The sequence below is a fragment of the Pholcus phalangioides genome, unplaced genomic scaffold (assembly GCF_987345545.1).
Source record: "Pholcus phalangioides strain wild (caught in Gottingen) unplaced genomic scaffold, Ppha-v1.0 ptg000039l_1, whole genome shotgun sequence".
Taxonomy (NCBI): Eukaryota; Metazoa; Arthropoda; class Arachnida; order Araneae; family Pholcidae; genus Pholcus; species Pholcus phalangioides.
This window is the reverse complement of record NW_028301625.1, coordinates 29,893,301-29,908,309: the sequence shown is the minus strand read 5'-3', so window position 1 is coordinate 29,908,309 and position 15,009 is coordinate 29,893,301. Positions and strand designations below refer to the sequence as shown.

Here is a 15,009-nt window from a genome sequence, read left to right as displayed (position 1 = left end):
AAAAAAAAAGGTAGAGCAGATACTGTACTTAGTTCAAGAGATTTGTTGATGCGCATGTAAATTCATATGTAGGATGAAGCACACAACTATTTGGAGGCCCCCCGCTCTGCCGAGGCCCCAGGCGCGCGCCTCATGCGCCTGTGCGGTAATCCGCCACTGGGGGGTACCTCAAAATGTTATGAACAGTGGTCGGATTGCAAACTTCAGCGCATGCCCTATATTTTAGAAGTTCCTCAGGAATATTAACGTGGGGGCACGTTTGGTTTAATAAAGATTAATTGCAAACACATCCACATCATGACCATGGCATACTCTGATCTGTTGTTGAACAAGAATTTTTGTGCTTTCACCTGATAACCAGAACATGGTGGACAACATATTTAACATTTCTTAAGTTGTAGTTATTTGTTCAATTACTTTGTTTTTTGTGATGTTTCCATGAATTATGAAACCGTGCAATGCTATAATTAAGTTATCATTTTTCCATGACTGGCTATCATTTCCATTGTGCAAGCAAATTTTCCACGTGTTCGATACTGTCATTTATTTTCAATTTTAAAGTATTTTTCCCCATTTACTTAATAAAATTATATTTCTTCAGGAATATTCATGTCAATTTTCAAGTCATTCTCACAATCGTTTTTTTTACAGTGTTTTGAAATCAGAACCTTAATTATAATCACCCTGTATATCCTAAATCATTGTTAATTCATCTGCATTATTTATGCTTCATTAAATACATTATATTCACCTAATTTTTATTATAGTTTTTGCAAAATAGCTTCCTAATTAAGCATACTGAAAGTAACTGGAGAAAACATCTTTATATTATATATGCTTAATAATAACATTAAAAGCATTTTCAAACACGAAGTAATCCATTGAGTTAAGTAAAAAATAATTAAATTGCAAAAGTTGGTTTTTGTTAAAATATAAGAAATATTGATTAATTAAATATGGGAATAGTGTTAATTATATTAATAAACATTTTATTTTAATTAATTATTAGAAGTTCTGAATGATTTTTCAGAAATTTTATTGTTTTTAATGTTAATACTATTTAAAACAAAAAAAAACCCAGTTTTTTGGGGTTTTTTTACCAACCCTGGCCTACAGGCAGCAGAACCATAAAACCACCTATGTCACTACATTAAAAGTTGTGATGTCTATTTTAAATGTTGTACATTGAATTTATTTTCTCAATTACAGTGAAACTTCACTAGCCCAATAATCAATATAAAGTTAATTCCTTCAATAATATTTTTTCAAGACTTGTTTAGAAATGTCTGTAGTCTAAATGTGAAAGTACCGCCTCTCAATAAAACGATAACACCTCTACAGCAACATTTTTTTCTTGGTCCGTAGAATATCATCATATCAAGATTTTGCTGTACATAATTATTTGTCCAATAGTTTTATATATATTATATATATATAAAATTTTGTTTCATAATTTTAGGATTTCTTTAATAAATTCTTTTTTTAAAAAGTGGAATATTTTGAATCCAGTTAAAAAACATTTTCATGTTAAAAATAAGGTTTTGAATATTGATTTCACATTTCTAAAATTTTAATATTGATACAATTTTTTCAATTTAAAAATTTAAATCCAGATTTTAAATTTTTATAAATTAATTACTAATATTAATGTCAAATCTTTCTTTAATTTGACATTTCTTAAAATGCATGTATTAATTTTATTTTGAATTGTACATTTTTACACACTTGTTTCATTATACATTCACCTATTCTTTAACAGTGGATCCCACTTATAACGGTTTTTAAAAAAACGCATGAACAAACGTTGTAAGTGGGAAATCTCGATGAGTATTAGTGAAAGATACGATCCTGAAAATAAGTCATACTAAGCTGGAAAATGTTCTAAGTGGGAATGTTATAAGCAGGATCAACTCACAGGCAGAAATAAATTTGAAAAGGTCAGTGGGGCGGGGCATCATCACGATTGCGATGTCAATTCCTATATGTGCATTTACAATATTTTTTCAAGACTTGTTTAGAAATGTCTGTAGTCTAAATGTGAAAGTACCGCCTCTCAATAAAACGATAACACCTCTACAGCAACAATTTTTTTCTTGGTCCGTAGAATATCATCATATCAAGATTTTGCTGTACATAATTATTTGTCCAATAGTTTTATATATATTATATATATATAAAATTTTGTTTCATAATTTTAGGATTTCTTTAATAAATTCTTTTTTTAAAAAGTGGAATATTTTGAATCCAGTTAAAAAAGTCTGCTCTGTCACTGATGCTGCCACCCTGTATCTCCACCTATGGATCGACAGTACCCCACTTGTTGGGGTGAAAATCAGCCCCACCCCCATAGAATTCTTAGTTAAAAACCTATGCTACAAGAAACTTTCCTTAAAACTACCTGTGGTTCCCTTGCCCTAACGGTCATGAGGTATAGTCATGGAGCCCTCCTCAAGAGTGGGGCTGACAAGGCATTAGCCTGGGAGCCCAGGACGATATTTATCACTTTTGCTTTTTCACACATAAATTCACTCTAGAGAGAACCCGTGAAGAACTTGAGGGAGGTACATCAAAGATGAAAAAAGTCTAGGGACCCAACTACAGGATGTGGAGGCCATAGGTAAAGTCAGATTTCTACTAATTGCCATGTAGGTGCTTGTCAAAATAGTATCGTGAATAGTAGGAACCACAATGCATTGAGGTAAACTTAATTTCAACTCTATATTAAAATTTAAATGCCTTAACCAAAATTACATTAACCTCCAAAACCACACAACAGTCAAATAGAAAAATTTTAGCCACTGAACATAGACTGAGAAATTTGTCATACAAAACAGATACCACTGTTTTGAAAAATTAGCTCAATAGAGACAAGCCTAATTTTCACACTCTAAAGCAGTGTTTCCCAACCTTTTTGATGTCGTGGACCCCCTCCCACAAAATCCAAAATGATTTTTTTTCATATGCATATCATAAAAATTAAAGTAATGAACTACAATTGTGCAGTGCTAATATAATGTGTAATATATGCAATGGAAGTAAATGAAAATAATCCTGTGAACACGTTACAAAGTACTCACAGACAGCCCCCTTAGAGGCGTGCAATAGGTGTGGTCACACAGGGTCCTGCACTCACTGCAATAGAAGTGAAAAAATATATATCAATTAAAAATTTTTTACAAACAAGGTGTCCAAACTTCAGCTAAGAAAATAGAAAAACTATATTAAGAAATCTTATTCGTCTGGCAAAAGGGACTCCGTCACCCAGGGTGAATAAATACATTTGTTTCGCATTGTTGGTCAAAGGGTTCCATAGCCATGAATCACAGTACCGTCTTAACGCATGGGTCGGCCCGGGGGCCTCAAGAGAAGAGGGGCCTCAGAAAAATAAAACATAGTTTCATTTTTCGAGAATTTGCCAGGTAGGACCTCGGAAAAATCACTTCACCCAGGGGCCCATGGTGCTCTTAAGACGACACTGATGAATCAAACAGAGGGCCCCGAATATTTCTTTTATTGATCCTGAATTTTCATAAATTTTGTAATTCTTTCTTTCATTAATTCTGAATTTTCATAGGTACTAATATTTTTTCAATTATTTTTCTTAATTTTCATTAATCTTCACATTATTTCTTCTAAGTCCAATATTTCATTTAGTTTGGGAATTATTTCTTTCATCAGTTTAAAATTTTCCTGAATTCGAAAATTCTATTAATTACTTTGTTAATTTGTTTAAATTTTGTTTGTATATTTTTTATTTATGGATATATTTCTGTAACAGGCCCATGGCCAAAAATTTCGTTTGGGAGGGAAACCAAAGTCATGGAACAATAAATTTGGCCATCATTTCCCCCTTTTTTAGTCATTTTCTCACATTTCAGGCAGGGGACCAGACCCCCAGGTTCCCCTTCCCCCAGCGTATGGCCTGTAATACTATATGGGTTTTTAGATACCTTTCCTTATCCACCATCTGAAACTGTTAAGACATCCCTGGCCCACTACCAGGGCCGTCTTAAGAGCATCATGGGTCCTTGGGCGAAGTGATTTTTCCGAGGTCCTACCTGGCAAATTCTCAAAAAATTGAATGACTTGTTTTTCTGAGGCCCTTCTTGTCCTGAGGTGCCCGGGTTGACTTCAAGAGAAGAGGAGACTCAAAAAAACAAGCAGCAGCCCAAGTAGCACAAAGATATAGATCTATATCGTAAAATTTCAGTTTCCAATATAGATCTATATAAGGCTACGATATCGTTCTGGCTAAAAAAAGCATAGTCTGAGGTAAATAGATCTATATCGTGAATGTGACGATAGATGGCGCCTTTTCAGAAGAAATAAAAAATTTAAAAAAAAGTAATTTTCTGGAGGTGGGTAGGTTTGAACTCATGTACTCTTCCCATCTTTAACTCCGTATCCTACCAACCCACCACGACAGCACTGGTTATTGGTTGTTATTATAACATTAGTTTACAAGTAAATGGTTTTTTTACTTGTATTTTCAATCAAATTTATTCATTTTCATGTATGCACAAAAATTACTAAATAGAAATTGTTAGACATATTTATAATTTTGAGGCAGATAATTGAAAAATTATATTATAATTAAGGAAATTATATATAATACAAAAAACACAAGAAACAAATTAATGTATTGTGTAGTATATTAATTATTTATTTAAAATTATTAATTTATGCTAATAAAACAAAAAATACAGAATAAAAAATATGCAACAAAAAAAAGTTAAAATTCTCAAAGTATGGTAGAAAATGAAAACATCAAAGAAAAAATAAATAATTTAAAGAAAAACACACATATACAACAAAAACAAGAGCAAATTCTTCTAAATTAAAAAAAAAAAATATGTGCAATTATAAAGTGGCAATTAAAGTTATGGCGGATAAGTTCTTGCTCCTCCTAAAATACCAACATCTACTACACTGCTCAAAACAATTAGGGGAGCAAGCAAAAAAGTGAAGAAAACCGTGCGAGACAGCCACGTATTGGCATACAATGGATAGTACACACGTATCAATGCGCAATACAGAAAAAAGACGTAAAAAAAATTTGGAATTAAGCTTTAATTCTTTGAAAATATGGAAAAAACATGAAAAGATGATTTAGGGCAACAACTTGGTTACATGTAAACGATAAAAAAAAGTACTGTTTAGACATGATGCATGAGTTTTAATAGGGCGTGTGGTCTCCTTGAACAGCTAAGACTGCTGCACACCTGTTTGCTATGGATGCGATGAGGTTATCGATCAGACTTTGGGGAATACTGTTCCACTCCTCAAGAAGTGCAATCTGCAAGTCTCGGACAGTAACACGCGGCCTTGGTCGCGCAGCAATGCGTCGTCCGAGCATTTCCCAAACATGCTCGATTGGATTCAGGTCAGGAGAGCACGCTGGCCATTCCATACGCTGTATTGTTTCAGCTTCAAGCATGTTCTCCACCAGACGAGCTCTATGCGGTCGGGCATTATCATCCTGGAAAACAAAGGAATCTCCAATGGCTCCAGCGTAAGGGATGACATGTGGTCGCAGTATCTCGTCTGCATACCTTCGGGCCGTCAAAGTGCCATTCCAAATGATATGCAGGTCTGTACGTCCGCCTATGCTGATTCCACCCCATACCATCCAACCAGCTCGTCTGTATTGTGACCTTTCACGAACGAATGCGGGGTTATTTCGAGTGCCCCTGTCTCTCCATACCAGAACACGTCGGGTGTCACACTCCAGACTGAATCGGGACTCGTCTGTAAACAGCACTTGGCTCCAATCATGTTGCTCCCAATCTCGATGTTCAGCAGCCCATCTTCTTCGGGCCGCACGGTGGCGTGGGGTCAACGGAATGCAGACCATTGGCCTACGTGCATAGAGCCCTCCCTCATGAAGCCGATTACGTACTGTTTGGCTGGACACCCTTCGTCCTGTTGTCAAGAGCAACCGTCTTTGCAGCTGCGTAGCATTCTCTGTTCTGTTTCGACGGGCTGTTAACCGTATATACCAGTCATCAGTTGCTGTAGTGGCGCGTGGCCGACCTTGCCCTGGTCGATGTCTAACATTTCCCGTTTCTTGGAATCGATTCCACAGCCTTGCAACAACACTTCTGGCGACTCCAACAGCGTCCGTGACACTACGTTGTGTTTGTCCGGATTCCAGTCTGCCTATAACACGCCATGCCATGGATTCCGGTAAATCACGTTGTTCAGACATCCTCAAGTCACCTTGTCTCAAAAAAAAAAATACTGCACAATCGAATTTCACAGTTACGGCAGTAAAACAGACGTTTCTGCAACATCCCGATTTCTGCCCTTATCTCCTTTTTCTGGTTTTTGACGTCATGAACTTTGATTTGCATATGAAGTTCTCTTCTTCCGTTTCCTGCTAGGCTTTAAATTATGGATGATTCATTTTATATTACTCATCGGTATACATCTTTGCGTAATTTTGTTAAAACCATGTGCTCCCCTAATTGTTTTCAGCAGTGTATATAAATCTTACACAGTAAGCATTCAATTATAACTGATGAAATGATTTTGATATGTCAACATAATTAATCCTATTAAAATCAAAATTTCATATGAAAAATTATTCATTCAAACGTTTTTTAATTCCCATTCAAACAAAAAATTGTACCGACTTTAAATTTTCTCCAAATTTTTATTTCAAGGCAATATTTTTATTTAAATGCACACAATATGTTGATATATCAGCATATTGTGTATCTGATATATATCTTTGTCAGGTTCACGATATAGATGTATGTCATGTTCAGGATATAGAGTTAGGGGCCGTTGAAGTATTACGTATCATCGATGGGGGGGGGTTCCGATTTGCTGACAAGGGGTGGGGAGGGGGATTCGGATAATGCTTACGTCATCAACCACCCTTTATGAAAATATGAGTTAGGATTCAGAGGGGCAGAGCTGATGACGAAATTTTGCTGACAAAGGGGGGGGGAGGGGGGTCAGCATTTTGCTGACAAGGGGCTAAAAATTTGCTTACGTAATACTTGAACGCCCCTTATGTCTTCTGATAGATCTATGTTTTTCAAACTATATTAAAATAATTTATTGTCCCAAGTTGTTGTCCTTCAAAGTAGAGATTATTCACATGGAATCAAATACATATTCGACTGAAAAATTAAAGACTTGATTAATTAATATCATAAATAATTTGCACCATATAGGACAAGATCGTTCCATATCATAGTTATATATGTGACATCTGATATTCCTCTGACATTTCGATATATAACAATATGGTCCAGATATTGTACTACAGTGGTTCTCAACCTTTTTTGACTCGCGGAGCCCTTACAAGTCAAAAAATTCTATGGCGGAGCCCCGTAGGCCAGATTTTTAATTATTCATCGAAGTTAGTGATTTATTTTTACTATTTAAAAATATTTATAATTGTTTTTTTTTTTTAATTTTACTATTGTTTTTATTATCCTCGAGCTTCCGCAGAGCCCCGGTTGAGAACCGCTACTACTTGTTGTACTATATCGTTGTGCTACTAGGGAGTTGAAATTTCCCAGGTAGGGCCTCTGAAAAATCACTTGGCCCGGGGGAGCCACGCAGTGCCGCCTTAACGGATGGGCCCACCCGGCCACAGTCCGGGGGCCTCCCAAAAATGAGAGCCAGCTGTTATTTTCTAGAATTTACGACGTAGGGCCACAGAAGAACCACTTGGCCGGGGGGCCCACGATGCTCTTAAGGCCCCCCCCCCCCACCCAGCACCAAAGGTGAAGTCGACTGATCTAATGTATAGATGAATTGACATCATCGTGCCCCCCCCCCAGACTTCCAAGTCTATCACCGCCTATGCCCTGGGCACTGCCAGCGAACCAAAGGGTGCAAAATGCTGCTACGAAGAATGAGGATGAAGGGCCCGAAATAAATCCTAGCTCGGGGAGGAGAGGCATTAAATTCATATCTAAGGTAAATTGTTGTCGGCCTTGAATTTGGCACCCAGTTGTGAAATCGGGCTTACCTTCATTGAAATTCCAGACTATTTTCTTGGAAAAACAAAACAATTCCATCCATTTTTGACCAGAACTCAGTAGTTTCGGTCAGGTTGTAGGAATGATGACAACAAAGATGATTATTGAAGTTCAAACGTCCGCTCAACAGGAGCACGTGCCGTGCTAGGCAACATACACAGCAAGTTGAAAAAGTGCACGAGTTTCAAGGTCGTCGAAGTTAGCGACACCAAACGGATTCTTTCCTCTTCCTTCCTAATTAGAGGCTAATACTAAACTGACCATATATCTTCGAGAGAAATACGGGACTCTAAATACAGTTTATTGCATCGAGAAGAAATATAAATATATTTCTCCTCTAAGGTTTATTGCCATTATCGCCAAAAATGATACCAAAAGTAAAAAGGTTGCAAATGTTGTTCAAATCCCGGAAAGATCGCTAATGGTAGAAAATGAAGCACAACTGCAAATTTCAGTGCATTAAAATGAATTCCAAGAAACAAAACGTTCACCATAATAAATATGTGAGGTCAATATTTATATTTGTAATAAAAAATATAATTTATGAGATTTGGAAAAAGTAAGTTTAATCTTTAATTTCAATAAAAAATAAAAACGGTCGATAAAACCAGGACTGTCCCATGAAATACGGCACATATGGTCACCTCACTAATACAGTATAAAAGGGAAAATTTTAGTTTTTCCCAAATTTTTCACATTCACGGCCCCTATCGAATTTCAATGATCTCGTGGCACTACGGTGGACCCCGAATCACCATGAAAAGAGTCACAGCTCACTCAAACCAGCACCTCCGAGAGATAGGCCACCGCAGTCTACTTGTGACGTCAGTAAGTAGTCTATTTTCCCTCAGAATATTCAGGAGAAAAAATTCTCTGCTCGTGCCAGTATCATCGCTGTGAGGAAAAGAAATGATCGGGCTCAGAATTGGCGATTCCTATGCCCCACATCCAATCACTATGCGGTATTTCTGAGCCAATCAGGAAGATTGTACGCCAAAATAAGAAGAAACGAAATAGGATGCTGTGTTTAAAAATATGGCAAACTTGCTAGGTAGATGAATGACGTTTATATCAAACAGTACAGAGGCCTTCTATCTCTAAGAGGTGCTGATCAAACACGAGCCGTCAATTCTCATAAGGCACAGTGATATGATTGGCTGATGAGGGAGTGACGTAAGCATTAAATGACATCAGTTTATCATATTTGGCAAGAAATCATACTTTTTCATCATTAACGTTTCGGACTACTTTATTAGTAAATACACCTATAGTGCGAACTCCTTTCGGCGCGGTCCTGCGGCCCGCAAACGGCTCTGCCACCAGCTTCGGGCGAGCTCGGATGTCGCTTCGCTCCTCCGGCCGTTAAAGGAGGGTCCCTGCCTCCGGACTGAATATATCAACTCTATTTTCACCACGACCAGAAACATAGCAAAACTGATAAGTTCAAACAGAATGTTCCAAAAACCGGCCAGGGCAATACTATATCACTGCTGGAAATGTTCCGAAGTTTCAATTTTTACTAGAAAGATCAGAACCAGGACAGTTAAAATTTGAGATCAAGAAATGACGATGGAAGGGAGGGAAAAAAAAGCAACTTTTTTAATCTGAATGGGATTCCAACCCACAACCTTCGATGCTAGTGCCTCCTACATTAATCACTATACCAACTGTGGTTGCGAGTTCTATGTAAAATTAAGTAAATATATTGTTAAACGTAGCCAGGTAATATGTTGGCGCCAACCAATAGTCGCCCAAACAGAATATCTCTCACTCTTCGCCAATGCTAAGCACCAAGCCGGCAACCCATTCAATTTCGTTGCATCATCACCAGCCAATCGTATCACTATGCCTTATGAGAATTAACGGCTCGTCACTCACGACGACTGAGCTATAAAGAAAGTGGAGCGAGGACTGCGCGAGCCGTCGCCTATGCAACCGCATCACACCCTTTTGGAGCGAGATAGGAAAAACATTTCCTGACCGTGTTAATGCAATGGGACAATTCCAAATACGAGACCTGTAAATTCCGGGTTTTTTTTTTTCACTTTTCGGCCAATAATTATGCATTTTTTATCTTAAAATTTTTTATAAAAATGAATACTCACTTTCGTTCAAGAAAAATACCTTTTTTCAAAGAACTATTTTTTTTTATAAAAAAAAAACAACATACATTTATAACATTATGTTTAGCATTTTATTGAAACCTTCCACTTCGTAAATTCGTAGCAGTGAATATTTCCGCGAATTAACTGCTGAAAAAACAACTTTCAACGCAAGAAATGAAATGAAAATCAGATAGAAAAAAAAGTTTTTAATATTTTTTTTCAAACGTTATACATACAACAATGTACGCATACAAGTTTTTAAATAAACAATTTACAAACAGGTCCACAGAGCATAATTTGGAATATTAAAATCACAATTCACAAAAGCACTTATATGTTTGGTGTGAAATAATTTACAATGCAAAATCGGAACAGCATCATCTTTCAAATAGCGTTGAGGACTTGTAGATGTCAGCTGGGAAATGCTCAGCACAAAGAACAGATGCTTTAGTTGGATGCCAAGGCTTTCTTTTCACAGCTTCCATGAATTGTTTAAGAACTTCTAGGTTTCGAAGAGACCTTTATTTTAAAAAAAAGTATATTCATTAACCAGGCTTCAAGAAAGCAATAGAAGCAATCAATCATTGTTCGTAATAGTAGTTTAACAATGATAATTGTTTGATAATTATAATACATTGATAATGTAATTATATATTATAAACATAATTATAACACTTTGATGATTATGATACATTTATGATTTTGCACATTTCGCTTTTAATATTTAAGCAAAAAATGATTATGTAAATAATATTAATTGCATTTTACCATTCCTCATTCTCACATTATTTTTACCAGAAATAGAAAAGTTTAGGTCCTTCGTTCCTTTAATTTACAATGGATTATGGAATGCAATTTTTAATGAAGCATATATATTTCTCGTCTGTTTTTCTGTCATAAAAATTCTAACCCAAATAGTAATAAGCAATTTCTACACGATTTAAAAAAAAATATTTATGAGGTTTAAAATTCATGTGAAATTAATTTGTTATTTCGAATTAATGCTCATCAAACAGAAATTAAATGTGAAATGGGAAACTACATGAATTTAATTTTACAATTTTAGTATAAAAATCAATGCAACTTTCAACATAAAACCACGTGCACTCACCTATGAAACTGAAGTTTATTTCCATCTTCCTTGAATTTTCCCCATCGGTTGGTGCAATTATAGGCAGAACACGATGTCACCATTTGTGTACGTGCAGATGGATAACTATACTAATGAAATAATATGAAAACAACCGAAAAAAATACTGAAGATGGAAGTTTTCCCTATTGTTTACATGCTGAAATAAGCAATGTTTTGCCTATTTCGCTTCGTCACGCCCACTTTTGTATTCCTCCGCGTCGGTTCGCGCACGTCTGTGATATTGTATAGGAAATCTTCATTCTAGTTTACTTACAGCTCAGTGCTCACGATACGAGAATGTTTCTGGGACGTATGGTCATCCTATTGATAGAACATCACTAGTATAGAAAATGGGCTTTGAAGCATAAATCACTGTATAATAGTGTCCAATGCGGAGGGAGAAATCTCGTTTGTAGCACGTTTTTTTTGCCCGGACGCCGCTGTACATTTTTTCCTGTCACTTACAGCTAAATTCCTCGATTTCTTCAGTTATTGATAAACAATGGAAGAAGAAAACAAAATTGATTCTCCTGAAAAGGATCCAGTTTGTGAAGGTAACGTTGATGAGCGAGAGAAGCTGGTCAGTATTTTCCAAAGTGCTACTGGAGTTTCAGAGGATGAAGCAAGATTGAAGCTGGAAATTGCTGAGTGGAAATATGAGGTGATACAGTTTTTTATACTCTGTAATACTATTAAATATGTTAGCATTTCACGTAACCTCATTATTTTTGGGAAATAGCTTATTTTAAATAACTTTCAAATGTTGTTTCGCAAGTGGTTTGTATTGTGCAACGCAACCGCCTGTTGTGACATCTCGTGATTTGTAAGCGATATCTCCGAGAATCACCGATGGAAAAGGCGTGGGCGGAGATACGGGGATACCCCCCCGCCCAGCGTCAAAGGTGGAGTCGTCTGATCCAATGTATATGTGTATGTATATGAATTGACATCATGCCCCCCCCCCCAGATGTTCAAGTCTATCTCCGCCTATGGATAAAGTTTCCGTTATCCCATTAATTTTTCTGCCTAATATCGAATTTCCAAAATTAAAAAAAATGCTGTTCCAAGGAAAAAATGTTTTTGTATGAAAAAGTTGTGTAAGAATTGACTGATGACCAAATCTAAACGAGAGTAAATTTGTTATGATGGCGAGTAATGTCATACAGGGCTGAACAAATCGCAAAAAATCCTTATACCAAATTTTTTTTGCCCAAGGAGCAGGGCTTGGTTGAAATGCAATGTTCGGTCCCCATTCAGTAATCGCCAAATGCAGCAGATTGACATGATAATCTGGAATGCTTAGCTTGGTGCTAAACATTTTGCACTGAAAACATAGACTCCCTTTTTTTTTCAATACATTTTCTATTTTGGCTGAATCTTTCATTTTATATGAAATGGTTCAAAGAATTTCAGAAATAGAAATGTAGGTACATCTGAAAAAAGATTCCTAGATGGACAGGAGTTAATCAGGCTCTAGTGACAGTAATTCCGATTGGTTCAGCTCATGACAAAGCTATTTTATGATAATGTGTGCATTCATGTCATAGAAAATGTTTGGTAGCCGAATCTGTATTCGTTAGAGGAGGCAGAAAAACAATGAAAAATTGTTGTTAGCTAAAAAATTCGTAAGCTGAGGCATTCGTTAGGTATCACTGTATTTAAAGAATCAATTTTTTTTAAAAACAATTGTTACAATTTATCTAATTAAGAAAATGTCAACCATTATTCTCAAGTTATTACTACTTCAAGTTTGAAATTTACTGAGACAACTGCCTTGGGTCGCAAAATTTAGGGGCGGCAGTTTTAGGTGGGAACAAAGAACAACACTATGACAAAATTATTAAATTTTTAAGTTGTGGGAGCAGTAAAATGTTTGCCCCTGGTGGCAAAAATCCTAGTTAACGCTCTGCCTAAGCATTATTCGGCTGAACCAAATATTTGGGAAAAGGGCTGAATGTTAGTCCCATTACCCAAGTGGTGTGGTGGTAAGATGCTTGTCTACCACCATGAAGGTTGCTGTCACGGTCCTGGGTTCAAACCTGAGAGAGCATGTAGATATTTTCCCTAAGAAACTTGAGGTGACCACTAATAGACAGCACCTTCATTTCCAACCCATCTCATTAATGGCAGTAAATTGTGATATGGCCATAGTTGGTGTTTGGTGAAGTAATAGAATATTAGTCCCATCTTCTAATTTGTATTCATTTATCCAATGAATGAAATCCAGTGCCCCAACTGGTTTTCTGTACTAATTTCTGTAACAAAATCGTCCCCAATTTCCATTTCATAGAAATGGCCACAAAACATTGCACTTTTCGAGTTAGTGATTTTATATTATGGAGTAGTTACATATTGCTATAATTTTTTTTGTAAAGTTAATTATGAATCAAAGTGCTCAAACAGATATATCATTGCTTTAAATATAAAAACTTGGAAATCCCTTGAGTTATCCCATTTATCCCTTGAGTGACATGTGATGTAGTTTTAGAGCACTTGCGGTTCTACATCACTCATGTTACCAGCGGCACATTCTCAGATTATTTAAGTGATCCGTGGCATATAATTATGGATCACTTGATTGATGCGTAGCACAGTTCTAGATCACTTAAGCGGCCCAGACACATTTCCAGATCACTTGGATCTGCGAAAAATTTAGAGATCACCAAAGTGGCTTCTGTATGGCACTTATTAATAGGGGGATGACACTTCAAGTGCCTACAAACTATCGAAAGGTTTTTCGCGTTTTTGGCGCACCGAGTAAGATGCTGTTAAAAATATTTCATATTTTCATAAAGGGTGGTTGATGACGTAAGCAAAATCCAAACCCCCTTGTCCCCCCTTGTCATCAAAAGTCAGCAAATCGGAAACCCCCCCCCCCCATCGATGATGACGTAATACTTGAACGGTCCCTAATGGGAAATGAATGGGTAAAAATTAAACTGTAAACCACACACTACCTGATTTGACTGATGTCAGGGCCGGGCGATTGAAAAACACTGATCTATGGCATACATATAAAACATGATTCAAAGTTTTTAAAAAAAAATTCTAGAGAGGTTAGCACTAAGACTGTAACACGTGTCTCAAGCTGGGACAGCCAGATTTTGAGGTTTTGCTACAAAGAATAATTTAAAAAAAAAAAATTAGATACCATCTGAAACAAATTAAGAAGTGTACCATATGACAGAATCAAATGAAGAACTAGAAAAAAATAAAAGTTACTACCAGAGTGCTCTGAAATGTTGTGAAAAAAAATAGTCTTGGAGAAACGGTTTATACACTTTTTTTGGAATGATCCCTATACAAAAACATATTACTACCAAAGATGGGACGAATAGTGATTTGGCCAAATACAGAATATACAGCAGTCTAATATAAACTTTTTCTAGAAATTCTTCACAAATATTAATAGCTTTTTTATTGAAATTAAAATTATTGAAAATTTATAAAATGATTAAAATTTAATTTTTAAGCAGATACAACAGTGGTTTCTATTGTTAATCACCATTGTGCCAAATCTTGCAGAGATATTTTATTTTGTGAGCTATAGGACTATATTTTGCCAAATAATGAGTGTTCATACACTAATGTTGCTAACTCGCAAGTGTTATCACCGAAGTTGTAAAATAATAGGTGAGGGCGTGTGTGTGTGCGTGCGTACACAGACAGACACACCAACGTCATCACATAACAAGTGTTTAACTCTTTTGGTTTAAACTGTTTTTTTGTGTTAAATAGTATTAACATTAAAAGCAATAAAATTTCTGAAAAA

General features: G+C 36.1%; 2 protein-coding genes across 2 annotated transcripts in view; one reads left to right on the top strand and one right to left on the bottom strand.

Annotated features, from left to right (window-relative positions):
* The window catches only part of LOC149065811 (uncharacterized), a 41,950-nt gene extending 33,792 nt beyond the window's left edge, over positions 1–8,158 (bottom strand). The window contains exons 1-2 of the transcript XR_016195629.1: positions 7,991–8,158; positions 3,078–3,132 (exon numbers count right to left, since the gene is read on the bottom strand). The gene's annotated coding sequence lies outside the window, so the exon portion shown is untranslated. The remainder of the gene's footprint in view (positions 1–3,077; positions 3,133–7,990) is intronic.
* A 3,466-nt stretch (positions 8,159–11,624) lies between these two features.
* LOC149065810 (NSFL1 cofactor p47-like) overlaps positions 11,625–15,009 on the top strand; it is a 66,373-nt gene continuing 62,988 nt past the window's right edge. Inside the window, exon 1 of the mRNA XM_089254111.1 lies at positions 11,625–11,898. Within this exon, the coding sequence (XP_089110237.1) occupies positions 11,740–11,898 (159 nt within the window). The 5' untranslated portion in view covers positions 11,625–11,739. The remainder of the gene's footprint in view (positions 11,899–15,009) is intronic.